We start from the raw sequence: 22,105 nt of genomic DNA, 5'->3' as shown, positions 1-22,105 counted from the left end.
CAAAATGGATGAAAGACCTAAATGTAAGACAGGAAGCCATCAAAATCCTCGAGGAGAAAGCAGGCAAAAACCTTTTTGATCTTGGCTGCAGTAACTTCTTACTCAACACCTCTCCAGAGGCAAGGGAACCAAAAGCAAAAATGAACTATTGGGACCTCATCAAAATAAAAAGCTTCTGCACAGCGAAGGAAACAATCAGCAAAACTAAAAGGCAACCAACGGAATGGGAGAAGGTACTTGCAAACGACATGTCAGATAAAGGGTTCGTATCCAAAATTTATAAAGAACTTACCAAACTCAACACCCAAAAAACAAATAATCCAGTGAAGAAATGGGCAAAAGACACGAATAGACACTTCTCCAAAGTAGACATCCAGATGGCCAACCGACACATGAAAAAATACTGAACACCACTCATCATCAGGGAAATACAACACAAAACCACAATGAGATACCACCTCACACCTGTCGGAATGGCTAACATGAACAACTCAGGCAACAGCAGATGTTGGTGAGGATGAGGAGAAAGAGGAACACTTTTGCACGGCTGGTGGGAATGCACACTGGTGCAGCAGCCACTCTGGAAAACAGTATGGAGGTTCCTCAAAAAATCAGAACTACCCTATGACCCAGCAATTGCAATACTAGGTATTTATCCGAGGGATACAGGTATGCTGTTTTGAAGGGGCACATGCACCCCAATGTTCATAGCAGCACTATCAACAATAGCCAAAGTAGGCAAAGAGCCCACATGTCCATCGATGGATAAATGGATTAGAAGGTGTGGTATATATATATATATATATGTATATATATATATATATATATATATACACAATGGAGTATTACTCGATAATCAAAAAGAATGAAATCTGGCCATTTGCAACTATGTGGATGGAACTGGAGGGTATTATGCTGAGCGCATTTAGTCAGAGAAAGACAAATATCATATGACTTCTTTCATATGAGGACTTTAAGATACAAAACAGATGAACATAAGGGAAGGGAAGCAAAAATAATACAAAAATAGGGAGGGGGACAAAACATAAGAGATATGGAGAACATAAGAGATATGGAGAACAAAAGAGATATGGAGAACAAACGGAGGGTTAGTGGAGGGGTTGTGGGAGGGGGGATGGGCTAAATGGGTAAGGGGCACTGAGGAACCTACTTCTGAAATCATTGTTGCACTATATACTAACTAATTTGGATGTAAATTAAAACAAGCAAACAAATCAACAAACTTAAAAAAATTAAAAAGAAATGAAAGCATTTGTTTGGTTATTTGGACTATCTTATTGTCTAGCTCCTCACAGATACATTATCAATCATCTTTGAACTTAAATGGGCTTTTGTTAAGAGTATTAGTCCTGCGGAATCCCCCAGCCCATCTGAGAGCGACGGCGGGGAGGGCATACAAGAGTCTCCCCTTTATTCTTTGCTTGCTTGCCGGGTACTCCTTCCCCAGCATCCCCTCCCTACCACCAACCACTGCAAAATTTTACCCAAGATAGAACACATCCTCATGCCAGCTTGCAGTGAAATTCCAGCTAAACCCAGTTAATACTCCTGCCTAAATATTCATTTGCAGCTTACTTTTGTCCCTGCGTTACTTCATCGCTTTTTCTCCGATGGGATTTTGAGAAACCCAAGGGTATAATTCTTGACATGTTTCATATTTTTGTTTGTTTATCCACATTTTGTTTTGTCTTACCAAGACCATGGGAAGAAGCCATCTCTGATAAGAGATATGGCTTGGGGCAAGCCATACCCCCCTCTTCCTCACCTCCAGGAGGGTTTGTGGTAACATCATGCCCAGGACTTACAGTAAAGGACGCACTGAATTGCAATGATTTTTCTTCATGTCCACGTCGTAGCCGGTGAGGGCAGGAGCCACGGTCTGCTGGTTGTGAGTGCCTGGCACATTTCAAAAATATGTTTTTGAAAGAACGCCTGGCAGTCTGAGGTAGTAACCTACGTTGGAATTTAAGCTTTACCACTTAACTCACTCTGTTCAAGGAAAATCCCCTAATTTCTTCATCTGCACAATGGAATGATTTCGTCACTACCCATTTGAAGGCATTGCTATGAGGTTCAAAATGGCTAACATGCATTTTCTACACTTCTCTCCTTACATTGAGTCTTAGGTCCTTAACCTAAGAAGTCTGTAGTTTCTTTGGTACATTTTTAGAAAGACAAGTTTGGATTTTCTGGGGGATATTCCTGACTCTGATGATATTCCTTAAGCTTACTTTTTGGGATCTGCCTGCTTTTGCTTATACACTTGTTTGATGCTTTTTATAAAATATTTATTCATTTATTTTGAGAGAGAGAGTGGGGGGGAGGGAAAGAGAGAGAGGGAGAGAGAGAATCCCAAGCAGGCTCTACACCATCATTCTAGATCCTGACGTGGGGCTCAATCTCACCAAATGTGAGAACTCGACCTGAGCCCAAATCAAGAGTCGGACGCTTAACCAACTGAGCCACCCAGGCACCCCTGTTTGATGGTTCATAAACATGTATTTTTATTAAACAATTCCAAGCTGTAAGGCCATATTCTACATGAACTAGTCCGAAAACCGGTTTTACAGCTGTTTTTATGATAATTCAATGTCAGAATAGTGTCCTGCTTGTACACAGTTCACTGTTCCTTCAGAAACCAGAGGAAGCAGACCAGGGCTTCTAACAGCCAGGCACGATGTTCAGAAATCCTGTAGCGCCCTTACAGCCTTCAATTCACCCAGTCAAAAATGTGGCTAAAATCAGATTGTCTCTTTTGTCTGCATAGGGTTTGTTCTGTGACAGCTTGTCACCAGCTAGATTAGTATAGATGCTCATTAATCAAGTCAGGTCAGGGGAATCTGAATGGCTCAGTCGGTTAAGCGTCTGACTTCAGCTCGGGTCATGATCTTACAGTTCACGGGTTCGAGCCTCTCATTAGGCTCTGTGCTGACAGCTCAGAGCCCGGAGCCTGCTTTAGATTCTGTGTCTCCCTCTCTCTCTCTGCCCCTCCCCCGCTTGAGGGTCTCTCTGTGTCTCTCTCAAAATGAAAATCAACATTAAAAAAAATCAAGTCAGGTCAGAAGGTCAGCTTTCCCACTCTGAGAACTCCTCTGCAGCACTTAGAAAAGCAACAGGCAGGCAACAAACACCAAGCATGTTTTGCTATGGGAATGCCAACTAACTTGCGAGGGGCTCCCTTTGTCTGGTGGGAGGACATATAATATGATGGTCCAAAGAATCGCATTTGATGTTCTCAGACCTGAGCTCGTATGTTTATTATTCTTTTTTTTTTTAAAGTTTTGTAACTTCTGGGCCTTTTTTTCCATCTGTAAAATGGACATAAACATACTTCCATAATAGGCATAATACAATTGTTATGAAAATTAAATATAGGACGTTGGCCAGCACAATGTAGGTGCTCAATAAAAGGTAATTATATTGTCTGTAACAGCTGGTAATGTTATTAATTATCGTGAGATGAATGAAATTGCAATACCATTTCTATTATAATAAGGCGAATGCTTGATTGGTACTGTCCTAAGAACTTAGGAATATTAACTCACTTCATCAACACACACTGGTGGGACTACTATTGTTCCAGGTTTACAACTGAGACTCAAAGAGGCTATTAGGTAACTTGCTCATGGGAAAGGGCACACCCGGTTTTGAACTCAGGCAAATTTCAGCTCTAGAATCATACCACCACCCCACACTACCGATGCCTTTCTGCCCAGCGATGCTGTTGCGGACTTAATGTTTTCGTGAAATGAGTGGCAGTTTTCTGGATGGTGCAGGAAAGAACAGTGTATCCCATTACTGCCGCTCGCCAAAGGTACCTACTTTTGATACCCATGGCAGGAGTTTGTGTCCACTAGATGGCGTTGTTGTGTTAACGAAACGAGAACCAAGTCAACACTTTGGCTTAGTTGCCTGCTAAATTTGAGACCAGCCACGACAATCTAATTCCATGCCTGACAGTCTGATGGAAGAAACCTCCAAACTTGACAGCATATCCAGAGAACTCTAAAGACTAGTGGTACCGAGAACTAGTTAGGAAAAATCTATGCTGGCTTTTTTCTGAGCATCGAAGTTTGTAGAAAATCTGGAGGCGTTTTGAAACCATGTAGTCCAAATACATCAGTTCATAAATAAATAGACTGAGGGCCAGAGAGGAAGTGTTACTTGGAGAAGGGTACCCAGACTTGATGGCTTTGGCTGTAGTTCTCTTTCCCTAATACTTCCAACTGATTCTAAATCACAGAGAAACTGCTTTCTGAATTCTTGGAAGACTTTCTAAGTCTTCGTACGGGGCAGAAGACTGCCCGACGATGACGAGTTTTTGCCTCATTATGTTTTATACAGATGTTCAAAATCAGTAGCAGACTCAGACACTTAGCTATTAAGGAAAAAATGGAACCTATTTCTTTTTCTTTTTAACATGTCTCTTGGAAATTGAGTGAGCCCACCTTAAAAGACTGTCCCTATTGGTTGACAGTGCAGTTCGTGGATATTAAACCCCAGAGCGGGTAACAGGGTAATAGATAAGCAAAAGGACTCTGGAATCAGACTGTCCTGGTGGACCCGAAGGACCCTGGGAAGGTCATGAGACATCTCTAAGCCTCTGTGTCCACATCTGTAAAATGGGAATCCTACTTTTACTTATAGGGTGTTTGTAAAAATTAAATGTATGTGAAGTGCCTGTGACATTGTTAAAAAACAAGGTTAAAGGGAGCAATAATAATGAATAATGAACTTTTGTTGCGATAGCGGATGTTCTGTTTTCTGTGTCTCTCAGTTGTGAATGTCTTTACAGGGGCTTTGTCAATCACCTCTTCAGTCACGGTCACGTGCTAAATTGCTGAACGAGAGAAATAACGTTTCAGGTTGTATAACTGTGTAACATCACTTCTTCCTCACCCAGATGGCAGAAGTAGCCAGGATACATATGGCGTGTGCTTCATTATGTGTTCACGTCAACTTTATTTAAAACACTCGTAGGCTCCGGGCTCCTACTCACAGTTTAGACAGAGAAGGTGACTGGCATCCAAATAATAACAGCTAAGAGCAATTGAACACTTGCCGAGTGTCCAACATCCCTCTGCTTTGTGAGTATGAACTCATTTAATTCTTACTTACAACCGTGTGATCTAGGAACTAACACTTTTCTCTTTTTAAAGAGGAGGAAGCCGGGATCCAGCAACTCATCCCAGCTGAAAGAAGCCAGAGTCAGCATTTGAACTCAGGTGGCCTGGGTCTTAAGGACTCTGCTCGGCCAGGATGAGGTCAGGATGAGAGGGGGAGGTTGCTCCAAGGTTCCCGAGACCGAGCTTGCTCCCCACCCCCCAGCCCCCAAATACCACAACGAAGCCTGATAGAGACATGCAGCCTCGGTACCCAGGAGGCTGTGTTAAACCATCAATATTTTTATGGGAGTTAGTTGATGAGCTCAACTGGTTAAACATTTAATAGACTCCTGAGCTTAACAGGGTAAAACAAAGTTGTAACAGGTCGGGAGAGCGCATACCTAGGGACAGGGCACTCTTGAGGACCACGCCTTAAGGGATCAAAGCTCACTGCAGCCAAAGGAGGGTCAGGTTGCTGAAGCAAGCATGCCATCGTGCCTGTGACTAGCCCTGTTCGCTGTAGCTCATTTGTTGCTCGTATGTTCCGTGACATTCCAGACTACCCTCTTTTCACTGCCAGTGATTCAGACTCTATTCCCATGTAGAATTCATGAATTCAGATTTACAAGAGGCTTAGCCATCTTTCTGGTCTACCCCTCTGCCTTTGAAAAGAAGCAAACTGAGGTCCCATTTGCTTACGGTTTGTCCCCAGTTATCTTAGAGCAAGAATCGGAGCCCTGCTCATTCAGTTATCACATACCCGTTCTACATCCCTTCCCTATTTTATTTTAAATAGTATCACTCAGAATTCTTGCTGAAATTCCCGTGTTTATGCCAAATTGAGCCCAAATCCAACAGATAGGTTCTGTTCTTTACAGATAGCGTCTTTCCGTTTTCAATTTCTTCTCTCCTCCTTTGCTTGACATAAACTTTTATGGGGCTGGAGAACAATGCCATTTATTACAACGCACTTTTTAAATCAGACAGTCTTATTATTATCATTTTTTTTTTCTTTAGAAGCCACGAATGCAAGTCATTGACTCTACACCTGAGAAAATGCCCGGCCTAAACAAGACCATGGCAGCTTCAAAGCGCGATTGCCAACAGCGAGGTGGGGGAGGAGACCGCCACTTACCGATTTCAGTCATCGTTATCCCGGGTGCTAGCTGCCCGTTGTTGAAAGAGCTATAGGTAAACAAGTTGGGTACGGAGGTGAGGTCATAGATAGGTTCTTGCTTTATCTGTTTGATTCCAGTCATGTCAAGTCCTGACTGATCAGGGGACGGCTGGCCGGAATCCACGCTGTAATAGCCCTCGGACTTGGGCAGGTCGATGACGTGTCCGTTGGCGTAGGCGCCGCCGGCCTCGTTGCTCAGGTTGCCCAGGCCGTTGCTGATGCTGCCGCTGTAGACCCTGGCGAGGGCTTCCGCCTCCCCGCTCTGCTGCTGCCGCTGCTCCTGCAGCCGCTGCTGGTGCTTCTGCACCTCGGCGTACAGGCTGTCCCTCTGCTTCTTGGACATCCTCCCGAACTTCACAGCTGCGTTGGAGAGACAAGCAGAAGAGGGCACTTGGGGTTATCATTCCCGATCCATCCGAGGGGTCACGGACGGTTGTCCCCTCAGCATCCAGCGCACAAAATCCCAGCACCATAGCGGAAGGCTCCATGCGTTCGCACCCCACATTTGGTGAAAGGCTATGTTCAGGGGTGTTGTGCTGGTGTTATGAGCAGAGCGAGAGCTAACCGTGAGCTAGGAAGGAATGCCAGGACTTAAGTTTATTTCTGATGGCCATGAAGTTAGAAGGCATATTTCCTGGTTCTTTTTTGCGTGTGTGGGGGGGGGGGGGGGGAATACACAAACCAAAAACTACAAATAGTACCTGCTGTTAAAATGTCAACCGACATTCAATATTAGCTTCCCCTACTAAGCATTAGGGTTCCTAGATTGTTGGATAGGGCCCTATTATTTCACCATTTTCATTTTTTTTTAAATCTCTGGACATGCCTCACCTTTTTATTATAAATGTTTATTTATTTATTTTTGAGTGAGAGACAGAGAGAGAGAGGGAAACACAAGCGGGGGAGGAACAGAGAGAGAGGGAGACACAGAATCCGAAGCAGGCTCCAGGCTCCGAGCTGTCGGCACAGAGCCCGATGAGGGGCTCGAACTCACGAACTGAGAGATCATGACCTGAGCCGAAGTTGGACGCTTAACGGACTGAGCCACCCAGGCACCCCCTCACTATTTTCTACACAGCATGTTGGGTAAGACCGACACTGTGGGGCAGGGTGATAAACGCAATTTTAAGTAAGTATTTGTCTTCAGCTGGCTTTTGGGATCCAATTCAAAGAATATTTGGAAAACAGCAATCTTGTTAAGTCGAATACTCAGCAAGGAAGCCCACAGCTACCCCTCCTTTCTTGTTCTACCAGCCCCAAGTTTTATATTGCCCTTCTCTTCTGGCAAAATCCTTAGCCATCGTGAGGAAAAAGGAGGAAAAGTCTCTAAGAGGCCACAGAGTAATCTGAGGATGCTTTGATCTGAATTCATTGTTTCTTAACTGGTAGAGTTTGACCTCCTGATTTGTTATGGATATCGACATTTTCCCTCACAAACTGTCAACTCCCAGTTTAGGCTGTGAATATTTTAAGTGAGAGGCCACCTTGTCTGCATCATCAAACACTATGTCCTGCAGTTCATGTTAACGGTGGGGACTACGGCAGACTTGGAGGCTCCTGAGTTTCTATTTTCTTTTCTTTCGTGACAGTGTTCTCATCACCTGTTGGTATTTGGAAGCCCAGGGAATGTAGAAAGAAGGAAGTGGAGGGTAGGAACAGGTCCAGTTCCTGGATTCAGTTAGTCGGGTTCGTGAGAATGATTTCTGAAAATAACTACATGGTGAAGTGCTTAAGGACTCTCCAGCACAGAGGGCCCACAGAAGAGATTCCTACTGTGTTAGAGCCACCCCCCTCCCCGCTGGCCGTGTTCCATCAGTGCTCGTCTTCTCCTTCTGTTGGCTGCAGAGTTATCAAATTTTATCTGAGCATCGGCTGTTCAGAATGGAGACCACATTTCCCAGCCTCCCTCACTGCCAGGTGCAGCTATGAGATTAAATTCTGGATAAGAGGAGGTAAATAGAAATGCTGCAGATACTTCTCAGTGTTGGGGCTCACTGTTTTCTTCTTTCCTGCCTGCTGGATTGTGGATATGAGGACTGGATTTGTAGCAGCCCAAACTTCCTGTTTTTCCTTAATCCTCAGTAAAAAAAAAAAAAAAAAAAAAAATGTTCAGGCAGGCATTCTGACGCTGCCTAAATAGAAAAACAAAGGGGTGATTTATCCAGTAAGTTTTCTGAGTGAAGACAATTCATCTGTTTAATTCAGACCAAACTCCCCTTTCTACCTCTACTGTCATTTTAATAGCGTCTCGAATCATTTAGATCATTGTGTTTAACTTTGTTGGTAGAGATACTATCTTTATTAGGTTCTGTTTCTCAGAGACACATGGATTTGCTTATTAATTGCGGTGATATTTCCAGTTTGTCCATGGGGCAAATCCTAAAGTAAATTTTAGGGAAAGCATTCCTTTGTACCTTTATATTATAACTTTACAAATATTATATATTATGTAATATAATAATTTTTAAATAAATAAATTTATAAATAAATAAATATAAATTCTCTGGGGAAAAAACTTTTTATATCAGAAAAAAAATAAATCATGATAACTTTTGATTCAGGAAGGACTTCCCCCCCCCCCCCCCCAGCAAGATATGAATGCGACATTCTTTATTTGCTAACCTGTCTTTTGCATTCAGGTAGGTTCAGAACAGCAATTTGTTACAGAACTCCTGAGGGTGATACAAAATTTCTATCTATTGGTAGATTAAGATTTTGGTGGAAGTAGATTACTTTCTGAGTTACTTTAGTAGAAGAGCTTTTGCATTTGTTTGTTTAAAATCTATTAGAGAGCAAAGACTGAGAAGAGGAGGCTCTTCTATCATGGAGACATAAATGCAGTGCCTCCTTTTAAAACCCTTTCCATTTAAACCTTGCTTTAGATTTCCATGCACTCTATAGTTAGGTGAAATATACTTGTGGTAGATTGATTTCATTAATGACCCTCATTCCTCTTAACTATTTCTATGACCTTCCTGGTGTAAATATGCAATGCCCTTTCATTCCAGGCAGGCACCCTGCCTCACCACTTGCCTCAGGGGCACGTTGATGAGGGAGCTTAAGGCAAGCTGACAGGCGACACCCCCCCCCCCCCAACCCCTACCCCCAGGTGGGATATGTGTGATATTCCTCAGGCACTCCTGGCTGCCCAAGAACAAAGGAAAGGGGGAAAAAATGATAGAGATCATAGTCCTGAAGGACCTAAAGGTCTCCATCACCCCTCCAGAGTGATTGTGGGAAATAAAGGCTGAAGGAAATGGCATATAGAACTCCATTTCCTTATGGCCTGCAGCGCATTGATAAATACTTGAGGCAGGCAGAGTAAAATGTTTCTCCAGGAACTAACTCCTTACTGTCTTCCTGTTAATGCTTTGCTAGAGGGAAAACAACTTTAGCTTGACAACAGCTCAGCCTTCAGTAACCTGTGAGTCTTTAGCATATGAAAATCTCTCTGGAAACTTCCCGGGACTTTACCTCCCCCAACCCCACAGTATATAACCAGTCTCTCCTGGTTCCTTGGCAGCTCTTCCTGCCCACGGGTCCTGTCCCCATGCTTTAATAAAATCACTTTTTTTGCACCAAAAGACATCTTCAAGAATTCTTTCTTGGTTGTCGGCTCTGGACCCCATGAGCCCCAGTGTCACCTCTCAATGTGACCTGCTTTGGGCCAGTGAGATACTGACATATGTGATACAAACAGAAGCTACAAAAGTTCTTAGGTGACTGAATCTCTCACCACAAAAAGGATGTGCCTGCACTAGCTTGCTAGACGATAAGGTCTTTGCAGAGAAGGCCATCTACCCTCAGCAGAGGCACAGACTGACCTCTAGCTGGCAGCTGATGAATGAGCGAACCCAGTTAAGACTCTACATTTAATAATTTTAGGTCCAGAAATCTGCTGTTGACCATAGATCTCATAATCCAGGCAAACAATGTCAAATCAGTAGGCTGTCAAGACCTCTGTCCTGGTAAACATCTGAAAACCCAATGGTGAATAGTGATGCCTTTTCCAAGGTATTGACTTATCAGGTCACTGAGCAAACAAATATTTTCAGAGACGACCTAAAGCTCCACTACATTTTGGAACTAACAGACTTCATTCTAAATAAAGAACTTTGTTGGCAATTACTCTAATATTATTTTAGAATAGATTTTTCCATTCATGTCAGAAACAGTGATGTCCTAGTGGTTTTGTGCCCCTTTCCTATCATAAAAGTAATGGCATATTTGGGGAAAACAGTTACGGTATATGGAACAAATAAATCTACCCAACTTTCCTGACATGTATAGAATCCCTTTGTCACTATCTGTAAAAACATTTGTTGTATTCATAGGGGTATTTTTAACAAAGGCTGTATTACTGTTCTATTTTCAAGGATTAGCATTCTTCTTACCACTACCCATTAATCAGAATGGCACATGTTTTAAGTGTTTGCCCCTCTCAGACTTGAATCATTCTGTTAATGATTTTCACTTGAGTATAGAGGCAGCCCCTTGTTAAACTGCTAGCTCTCAAAGAAACTTGCACGATTCTGTATACATTGCAAGTGCCTTATAAATATTCAGTGATGGTGGTATTTACTCATGATATGCTCTTATCACTCACTCTGATCTCATACTAGCAAAGAACGATTTTATGCAAAGTATCGGGGATCTTTTCATTTTTATTTGGATTGTGGCATTCTAAGTGGAATGGAAGTTTTTGGAGTAACTGTAAAACAAAGTCATTGCTTCTTTGAAGATTTCTGCTTACCAACACACGACAACTAGATATATGCTGTTGGTTTCAAGAGAGCCCAATTGTAGAACTATCATCTGTGACTTTCTGTAGTCATTTTGGAAATTATCGTATCTCACAATTTTCTGGCTGTAAAGTTCACCATGCTCATATCTTGTTGCTTCCCAAGTAAACTGGTCTTAATTTAACTTTTTTCAGTTTCAAGGATGTGCCTTTTTTTTTTATAGTGCTCCAAGCTTTGTAGAAAAGATCAGATTCAATCTACCCAACCTTACTCCTAATTTCAAAATATTCTCTCACATCCCTCTCCTTTTCCAATAGAACTTCCTGTGATGATCGAATGTCATCTATGCTTTCCAAAATGGTAGCCACAGGCACATGGGGCTATTGAGCGCTTGAAATACAGCTAGTGTGACTGAAGAAGTGAATTTTAAGTTGTATTTAATTCTAATTAATTTAAATTTAAATAGTGACATGTGGCTACCATTCTGGATATCGGACAATGCTGTTCTGGATAAATAGAAACCTAATTTGTGAAATCTGTCCTCGTAAGGTAGCTACTTACATATCATTAGGAGGATGCCTATTCAATTATTGCAATGTGAGTATCATGTTTTCTCTTTGGGGCTCAGTATCTTCCTACGGACACCAAACATTTTTCTGGTTTTTATTTGTTTGTTTGTAGTAGTACGGTTGGAAACAGTTTATCTGAAAGATTCCTGCAACTAACATTTATGAAGCTTCCAGTTAAAAAGAAAAGTAAATATGATGGTGGAGAATATGTGATGGGCATATACATGCTATCAGCTCTCACACATAAATACATGCATGTCTTCACCTTTAAAAATTTTTTTTAAGTAGTCTTCACGCCCAGTGAGGAGCCCAACGCGGGGCTTGAACTCATGACCCTGAGATCATGACCTGAGCTGAAATCAAGAATCGGACGCTTAACCAACTGAGCTGCTCAGGTGTCCCGGTTTCACCTTTTTATACACATAAACACACGCGTATATATTCCAAGTGGATTTGATTTTTGATTCTCTGCCCAAACTAAATTTGAACAAATCTGTTACTGCTGAATTTTTTTGTCCACTCATCTATGTGCCATGGCTAATAAACCATGATCAAAGTGGAAATTCAGGACAGAATGAAAGTCCAGGGATTTTAAAAGTTATATCAAGCTATCTACAAGTAGCCATCCATGGTTTTTCAGTGGCCACGTAGGTGAATAAACATTCTTGGTGCCATGCATCCCTGACCGAAAACAAATGCGATTATCAAAATGAAGATGCCACTTTGTGTCTGAAGGAACGTGGGCAAGGTGTATGTGGAAAGAAGCTAGGTATGAGGGCATCTGAACTTGGCTACTAGCACCACTATGAAAGCACTTTGAAAATACCTGCTCAACCAGTAGAAGGTAAATATAATCAATTAATGGCAGGGGAAGTCCCAGCTCTCATTGCTGGGTCCTCACTACAAATAGGTAATCACCAATAAGTTCAGGGATTTTTAAGCCATCAATACCACAGGCCAGACATTACATATCAAACAGGAGATAAAACCTATTCAGCTACCCTGGTATTAGTAGAATTTATTTGGTATAAAGGAAATACTCTTTGTAATGAAGGTTCAGACGAAACTTCCTCTTGTGTAACAGGAAGAATTGTTCTCCCTTAGGAAGAATCCTTTTCTTTTTCCTTCTGCTGGAACCTCTTATCCTTATTTCCAACCACCGCTCCTACCCTGGAGCATTTCTCCTTGTCATTAGTTTTACATAAGACACAGTCAGGAGGTATTTTGGAGGATGTCCCTGGCATCCTCAGAATGGTCTCTGGATCTAAAACCAAGACGGATCATTATCCTGAATCTCCAGTATCTTCAGACACTGTATTGCTTTTACTCGCAAGTTTATATGCTACACTACATTTCTTCCCCCTTGAGAAAAGATCGTGGCTCTGTCCATTAAATGACCCTCCCTCCCAACACACTTTTTTTTTTTTGCCATGGTATTCAAACAATCTCCTAGATTTTGTAGACATTGGACCATAAGCCCATCTCTTGTCTATGATTCTGTTCACCAGCACAGACCAAAGATCTGCCCTTCCAAAAGAGACACTTCCTTTTATTGTAGGAAGAAGTAACAAAGAAAAATAACCAATGGCTCAATCTCTTTGCACAATTAGTGGAGTTTTTCATATACTGTCAATTAATATGCTGCCTCCATATAGCAGAAACAAAGTACAAAATCATCAACTAAAGTTCCCGTAGGATTGCACTAAATAAGTGCTTAAAACCACTAAATCCCTACCTTCCACTTTCTTCACTTTAGTTATGTGAAAGTACACACCCTAGGAGTATATTTACATGGCTAGCAAGTCTAGAAAAGCAAATAAACACAAAGTCAGGTAGTTAATAGAAAAGCTTGGAAACATATCTCTGCAGTTTTAGAAGCTACCTCTAAACCGAAGGGCTCAAGGGCAAATTCTTTTTATTTTCTGGATCCTATTTGCCTCATAGGTATACTTTTATGCAATACAAGTTTAGGTGGGATGGGAAGTAGAAAAAAAGGTAAACTTTTATGATATAAGTATTTGGAGAATGCAAGCTAAGAAGTAAGCAGTTTTTAGGTTTAGATATCAAGACTTATGCAGAACAGATTCTATCCAAATGAGTAAAAGGCTCACATTTAATTTAATAACTCATAAAACTCCCTATATACCAAGAAATGGTGTATGCCAATTATCCCTATTTCTTTAAGATCTGGAAGTCTCCCTCTTTCCCTCCATCTCTCTGTCCCTCCCTCCTTTCTTCCTATCTTCCTTCCTTCCTTCCTTCCTTCCTTCCTTCCTTCCTTTTGTCCACACTACCTTGAACTTCATTAGAAGAATGTGACCAGGAGTAGAGAATCTACAATGATTCACATAAAGAGAATAAGTACCAGGGGAACTGTCTGTCTCAGGCTCTAGGTAAAAGAGAATTCCATGGTTCATTCAACAAACATTTAGGTGCCTGCCTTTAACCAGATCCTAAGGATACAGTGAGAACAAGACAGAAGTGCCCTCAGGACTCAGGGTGGCTCACAATCTGATACAGAAGTGCTGTAGCCAGTGTCGGGGGTGAGAGGGTGGGGGTAGGGTGGGAGATAATGAGTTTAGACGAGTGCTTAAAAATGGAAGCAACACTAGATAAAATTCTTTGTGTGTGTTTATTTGTCTTCTTTAATTAATCTAAGAAAATCAGTGGGGGGCCCAGCTCACCCATTTGGGTCATATTCTGAGAAGGACACCAGTTACACAGCCCTTTTAAGGCTTGGACTTATGTAATGGCTTTTGAAATTTTCATGATGCTTTAGAAAGTCCATGGCCAATAATAGTAGGGCTTCTGGGCTTCCTATGGAAGTAGGTTCTGCTGCTTAATATCTCCACACACCAAGCAACTCAGGTACTAGTCAGACTCACCCAGTGACAAAATGGTCCTGGTTTGCCTGGCATGTTCCCTGGTTTTAGCTCTGAAAAATCTCACATCCTAGGAACCACTCATGCACATGCAAACTTTTGAACCTAGGCCAATGTGGCTTTCACCTAACCTTATTAGTACAGCTTGCTCCATGAGCTCCAGCAAAGTCTTTCCTGTATTCCTATTTCATGGGCAATATGAAATTTTTATAAGTTCTACCAGCACATCGTTTTCTTGTCTTTTTATCTCCAATTCCCTTTGTCTAAAATCCTTCCAATGGCTTAAATAGACTCCAGCAAAGCATCCATGTGAAAGCCTTTAATTTTTTTACCAATGTTTATTTATTTTCGAGGGGGGGGGTGCGGTGGGGGGAGAATATGTCAGAAAGGGAGGGGCAAAGAGAGAGGGAGACACAGAATCTGAAGCAGGCTCCAGGCTCTGAGCTGTCAGCACAGCTTGAATTCATGAACCACAAGACCAAAACCTGAGCTGAGGTCAGATGCTTAACCAACGGAGCCACCCAAGCGCCCCACGTGAAAACCTTTAAGTAAGAACCTGGAAGGCATGTCTTACCATCTCTCGACATCCCGAGGGCAAGACACTTCTGCAGTCGGCAGTGTTGGCAACGGTTTCTGTTGGTTCTGTCGATTAAACAGTTTCTCTGCCTTGGGCAGGAGTAAGAGGCATTGTTTTGTTGGCTCCTCCTGAAGAATCCCTAGAAGAAAAGAGAATGGGAGGGAGATATTATTTATAAGAAGGAAAACGGAGATAATTAACATACATGTTTGAGACAATTAACATACACATTTGCTATATTTTCTACCGTGAATGTAATGGAGTTTAATAAAAAAAAACAACAACTTTTTTTGGATACTTCTCCTTGGATATCTTACAGATGATTTGCCTGGGGGAAAATATGTACCATCTACAGAGATAGGAAGGCATCTTTCATTCATTCATTTAATCAGTGTTTACTAAAGACATTTGTGTGCTGTGTTCTTTGCAAAGAAAAACAGGACAGGGTTCCGGGCATCAAAGGAATGGCAGAGGACAGTGTCACTGCTAAGCCAAATATGACAAAACTTGAGGAGGAAAATAACACAGGCTTATGTCAAGTGCTGTGGGGGACATTGGTCACAAGAGCCGTACTGAGGAGGGTGGGTTCAGCATGTGCCAATATCTTCCCGGTTTCTAAGAAGCATTTTACCCACTTGAAAAACTTTAAATATGCCCAGAAGTCATCTGCAAGGTTGTTTTTTTTAAACCAGTGATGTGCCTTATAATTAACCATATTTTTAAATAAAGCAAATATGGTATATATAAACTGTTCAATAAGAATAAGCAATAAATAGACTATAGAGATGTAGGAGGTTTTCGTGCAAGTTAGGTTTCTTTCTGGTACACAGTTAACTGCCATGAACCCTACGTTACCATTCTAAATAAATCCATAACTGAGTTAATTATTAAAAAAATTTCTTTGGGGTAGCTAGGTGGCTCAGTTGGTTGTCTGACTTTGGCTCAGGTCATGATCTCGTGATTTGTGAGTTCGAGCCCCACATCAGGCTCTGCACTGACAGTGAAGGGCCTGCTTGGGATTCTCTCTCTCTCCTCACTCTCTGCTCCTCCCCCACTCCTGCTTTCTCTCTCTCTCTCAAAATAAATAAACTTAAAACAAATTTTTTTAATTAAAAAATTCTTTGGATACCATGCGCCTTAGCTATCTTACAGAAAACCCTAAAGGTGGGGCAGGGGGCTCCTGGGTGGCTCAATCAGTTACGCATCCAACTTTAGCTCAAGGCACGATCTCGCAGTTTGTGGGTTCGAGCCCCACGTCACGCTCTGTGTTGACAGTTCGGAGCCTGGATCCTGCTTCAGATTCTGTGTCTCCCTCCCTCTCTGCCCTCCCCTTCCCATGCTCTGTCTCTCCTCTCTCTTTCTGAAAAAATAAACATTAAAAAAATTAAAGAAAACGTTAAAAAAAAGAAAAGAAAACCCTAAAGAGGAAAATCTGGGTTTCCTCGATTATCAGCAAGAGGACAGAGCAGGGCTGGGACTAGGGTGTGGCTAGTCAGGCACCCACCTTGGCCGCAAAATTTAAGGATTGCCAAAAAACCTGTCAATCAGGATAAGTAATATTTTAACACAATATATTAAGAATCAACATTAATGCAAAACACCCCAAAAAGTTTAAAGAGGATCAAGATCATCGATTTTCCTTTAGTTTTGGGCTCTCCTAGACATGGCCTGTCACTATAAAGAGAGCTTGCCACTCTTTTCTTTTTTTTAAGTTTATTTATTTTGAGAAAGACAGAGATGGTGTGAGTGGGGGAGGGGCAGAGAGAGGAAGAGAGAGAATCCCAAGCAGGCTCTGCACTGCCAGCACAGAGCTGGATTCAGGGCTTGAACTCAAGAAACTGCGAGATCATGACCTGAGCCAAAACCAAAAGTCGACGCTTAGCCGACTGAGCCACCCAGGTGCCCTGTGAGCTTGCCACTCTTATGAAGAACTCCGGAAATGGGTAACTCAGAAATGGGACAAGAGAGAAAAAAATGCCAACTGGTTTTGTGTTGTAAGCCCCAAGCCATTCAAAACAAGGACTAGTTTGGTCCCCACGGACCAGTGGTGGCAGGATGAGATATCCAACTGTCCAGTGTGAATGAATTCACAGAACCCTTTCAAACAGAGATCCCATCCAAGCTGCCAGGGATTGAGAGGACGTACTCCATATACAAACGGTCCCTGACTTCAATGGTTCAATTTACGATTTTTCGACATTACAGATGGTCTGAAAGCAATACACATTCAGTAGAAATCATACTTCGAATTTTCAGTCTGGATCTTTTCCCAGGCTAGTGAGAGACAGCACGATGCTCTTTTGTGACGCTGGGCAGGGCTGCGGCCACAGCTTCCAATCAGCCCAGCGATTGTGGGGGTCAACGAACGACAGCGTTCACAGTCATTCTGGTTTTCATGTTCTGTACAGTATTCAATAAATTACATAAGACATTCCATGCTTTATTATACAAGGGGCTTTGTATTAGGCGATTTTGCCCAATTGTAGGCTAAAGCAAGTGTTCTGAGCACATTTAAGGTGGGCTAGGCGAAGCTATGATGTCCACTGGGTTAAGTGTATTAAATGCATTTTTGACTTAAGATAGGTTCAGCTCACAGTGAGTTTATAGGGACATGACCCCATGTAAGTCAAGGAAGATCTGTGCCAGCAAAGGTGTCAGAAAGCGAAACTTGGGCCCATCAGTCTTGGTGAGAGATGACTTGGGAATTTACATTTTAAGAAAGAATTGGTGGTTTTTTATCTTCGGATACTCCAGTGCCACTTAGCAAAAGAGCTGACAGAGAAGACTTCTAAAGTCACAGCTACAGGCCTAATTTAAGGCCAATTTGACATTAATTACGAGGCATTTCTTGCTTATCTGTTGCTCATTATTGCAAATGAGGTTTTTGGCACGAAAAAGAGATTCTGTTTCAAATGTTATTGAATGAATAGGAATTTGAATTAAGTGCGCAAGCTGAACTGATGTTATTTAAAATGGGTTGTTCATGTTGACTCAGAATGGTATTATGAAAATTCAGAGGTTGATACCGAATGCGCTGACACTGACATCTTATTCTAAACGGAATTTCTTGAGTTTTCCAGTTGGTGAAAAACACAGCATATTTACAAATGTGGGTTCTTCCATGAAATAAAAAAAAAAAGTAGTGCCCTGTAAAATGTCATTTTGACTAAAACTTCAGAGTATGCTTCAAATTAACAGCATAATTTCTTTGTGTTCTCTGCTTTAAATAGAAAAGATGGCCGTACCCTACACACTTGTTTTAGCTGTTGGTTTATGGAATATATTTGTAAGGTTAGTTAAACCTTCTGTGTAAAATGTTTTGCTTTTTAACAGGAACATACCTTCCTATTTTGAAATCGGGCATTTTCCAAATAGAGCTTTCACAATGACACAGATCTCCACTTTGACACTGATCTAAAAATATATATGCTTGGTGGGTACTTAATAAACTAGACCAGAGGCCTTAAAAATACCTACTAAACCAACACAGTAGTGGAAATGCTTTCTCTGGAGGGTTTGGATTCCGAAATTATTAGCATTTATGAAGAAAACTATTTGCCTACCTCCTTGAGGTAGTAATAGCTTACTCTAAGGAGGGTAAAAAATTGCTGATTAGGAATTTTTCTTTATTGTGTCTTCTGATGAGTTGAAAACTTTGCATCAAGGTGGATAACATGCAGTTCTTAATCATAGGTCCGCAGAGCAAACAGAGGAATACAAGGAATATCTCAGGATGTTCAAATATGGATTATCACTAATCACCTTCGAGGTCAGGATGTCGATGGGCGAGTTACATTCACGTTATTCTCCCTTCTCTGTGTCCTCTTCCCACTTTAGTTTCATTTCTTTCTTTTCCTTTTCTTTGCTTCAGTTTCAATTTCAGAATTCATACTTTTTGAGACCATTATGAAGACCTTGTCAAGTGTTCTCATAGCATGACTACTGGAGAGTTATGGTATGTTTTGTCTCATGTATGTTTGACTCTGTGAGGATTAAGATTAGTCCTTAGAATCTGTGATCGTGTTACATCTCTTTCAGGCTACTTATTTGTTTTTTTTAATTAAAAAAACGTTTTAAGTAATCTCTACACCCAATGTGGGACTTGAATTCACAACGCATGCTCTATGGACTGAGTCAGCCAGTGCCCACAGTCTACTGATATTAAATTCTTTCTGCTTGCATCTTTTTAAAAAAAATTTAAAAGTTTTAATTATTTATTAGAGATACAGAGAAAACACAAGTGGGGCAGGGGCAGAGAGAGAGGGAGACACAGAATCGGAAGCAGGCTCCAGGCTCTGAGCTGTCAGCACAGAGCCCAACGCGAGGCTCGAACTCACAAACTGTAATCGTGACCTGAGCTGAAGTCAGACGCTTAACCGACTGAGCCACTCAGGCGCCTGCCCTGCTTGCATCTTTGATCAAAAATATGATTGTTTTCATCAATAACTTCGCCAACATATCACTTTTCACTCCCAGATTACACTGCATTTTGTTCCGGTGACACGTTGCCCTTTGAAATTAGGTGTGGAATTGTTTCTTATTTCCCCCTTGACACTTAGTCTCTCTTGTTTTTCCTTCTAAGGAAGAATTTTAAACACTTACTGTGAAGTTTCAAGTTTCCCTTATTTCAGATTAAGTCTCTGTTAACTGCTATTTTCAACTTCGTATTTTAAGAGCATCTTGCTCATAGGAATTAGGTTGTTTTTGGAAGGATTGGTTCAATGTCCTTGGAGGGGAACGCTGGACCAAGAATGAAAAATCCTGTGTTTTTGGCCATACTTTTTCACTAACTAGATCAGTGATGTTGGCCAAATGACATAATCTTGTTTATACTTCATTATCTCATTGAAAATGAGGAGGTTGGGGCAGATAATTTTTAATTACTTCAGAGATTATCTGGTATCCTTCTAACATTCCACGACTCTACTTCTTCTTTTCTGGAATGTGAGAATAAAGGATGAACATATGCATATTGCAACTGTTACCTTGAACTTCTTTTGTAAGCAGATAAGGAAACATAGGCCGTTGGTTTGCCATCTTTAACTTTTGGTTGTTTCATACAGTAATAAATGCCCTTGAGTTTACTGAAGGCAGTACAGTTAAAAGAGAGCAGGAGGTAGTATTTATATCTCTGTAAATGTGAATAACTCAAGCTCTTAAATAACAATCCATTTTCCAGTCGCGGTTGACCAGTTAGACGATCACAAAAAGCTGAAAGGCCAAGAACGGGAAGCCAACCCACCCACACACCAAGCAGAGATTCCCGAGTGTCAGCAGAAAGCACAAGAATCCTTTAGCAGGCCCTCTTTAAAAAGATGTCACCACGCGCACGGTGACATACACGGATGCCTGGGGCAAACACAGACGCTGTTGGCAGTGTCCTGTCAAAGTCCCCCTACCTTGCAGCCTTCGCACGTGATGACTCCGTAGTGGATCCCGGAGGACTTATCGCCACAAATTTTGCATGGTATCACTTCAATTTGTGCTGCAAGGGGAAAACAGACATTTTGAGCTTCTTCCTTTTGCTTGCCTGGCTCCCTCCGCACTTCCCCCTGGCACGACCTGAGTGTTGGAAGACCCTGGCGTGGGCTCACCCACCACTATTGGCCCGGCTTCCTGAATCTTCTTCTAAGTGAAAAGGTATCTGTCCATCTACCAAGGTTTGCTTTGTTTTTCGAAAACTACAAAATATAACCAGGGACCGGAAGTCTTCTAAACTCTTACTTCGCTGCTTTCTCCTTTTTATTTATTTATTTTTTTAAAATGTTTGTTTTATTTATTGTTGAGAGAGAGAGAAAGAGAAAGAGACAGAGTGAGAGGCTGAGGGGGAGTGGAAGAGATAGAGAGAGGGAGAAAGAGAATCCCAAGCAGGCTCTGTGCTGTCCGTGCAGAGCCTGATGTGGGGCTCGAACTCACAAACCATGAGATCATGACCTGAGCCGAAACCAAGAGTCGCACGCTCAACCGACTGAGCCACCCAGGCACCCCTGCTTTCTCCTTTTTAAACCTGACCCGGTTATTGGGGCGCCTGGGTGGCTCAGTCAGTTAAGTGTCCGACTCTTGATTTAAGCTCAGGTCATGATCTCACGGTTCGTGAGTTTGAGCCCCGCATCGGACTCTGCACTGAGAGCTCAGAGCCTGGAGCCTGCTTGGGATCCTGTCTCTCTCCTTCTCTCTCTCTCTCTGCCCCTACCCTACTTGCACATGCTCTTGCTCTCTCTCTCTCTCTCTCAAAATAGACAAGTAAACTTAAAAATTAAAAAAAAAAAAAGCACATTCAAAAAATAAACCTGACCTGGTTATTAATTAGACTAAAAAAATCCCTTGAACCAGTGGCTTCGGTTTTCTTATTTTGCACTTCAAACATCAAGTCACTGAGAGTTATCATGCTGCCTTATTTCAACAGTATTTTAAATAAGTAAACAAAGCAAAGCTGAAATGGAAGGGTGTGATTTTATAAATAACGTGGCTGGATGTTTACTTCGAGTATGTCAGTGGTGACAATATTTATTGAGCACACTCCATACGTCCTCTAAAATAATAAAAGTTGTTGACACAAGATATATTAGTGACACAGATTATTTCATTCATAAAAAAAATTAGTGCATGGAAAAACCAGGAGAAAATGATAGAAAATGTGGCTCCTATGACTTCAATACGAAGAAAATAATTTCGTGGAGATGAAGACATTAGGGTTGATTCCGAAGACTGTTGGGCTGAAGTGAAAGGAAAAGGCTGTTTCTGCAAGCAGAATGGAATGAAGGACGTCTGGAATGACTGTGGCTCATGATCGTTGAGACAAACACCTCGGCTCCACTGGAGACGTGGGCCATATGGTTGGGTAGAGGGAGGGATAAGAGATTATGGAGCTCCTGGGAGTTAGGCAGAGGAATTTCTACCTGATACCACTGGCCACAAGGGCTCAAGGGAAGGAACAGGGTGACGACAGGATCAAAGTGGTGGTTTGGGTACCTTTGCTAACTGGAAACAGGCAGGAGACTAAAAGGCTATTCCGAACCCGGTGTCGGGAGA

General features: G+C 41.8%; 1 protein-coding gene across 1 annotated transcript in view; it reads right to left on the bottom strand.

The window, feature by feature from the left end:
- Positions 1–21,461, bottom strand: part of RORB (RAR related orphan receptor B) — a 57,636-nt gene extending 36,175 nt beyond the window's left edge. Inside the window, exons 1-4 of the mRNA XM_032595511.1 lie at positions 21,439–21,461; positions 20,473–20,635; positions 15,071–15,212; positions 6,262–6,663 (exon numbers count right to left, since the gene is read on the bottom strand). Of these exons, the coding sequence (XP_032451402.1) occupies positions 6,262–6,663; positions 15,071–15,212; positions 20,473–20,635; positions 21,439–21,461 (730 nt within the window). The remainder of the gene's footprint in view (positions 1–6,261; positions 6,664–15,070; positions 15,213–20,472; positions 20,636–21,438) is intronic.
- Positions 21,462–22,105: the final 644 nt, after the last annotated feature.

The sequence above is a fragment of the Lynx canadensis genome, chromosome D4 (assembly GCF_007474595.2).
Source record: "Lynx canadensis isolate LIC74 chromosome D4, mLynCan4.pri.v2, whole genome shotgun sequence".
NCBI lineage: Eukaryota > Metazoa > Chordata > Mammalia > Carnivora > Felidae > Lynx > Lynx canadensis.
The sequence above is the reverse complement of the archived record's forward strand: the minus strand, read 5'-3'. Positions and strand labels throughout refer to the sequence as shown.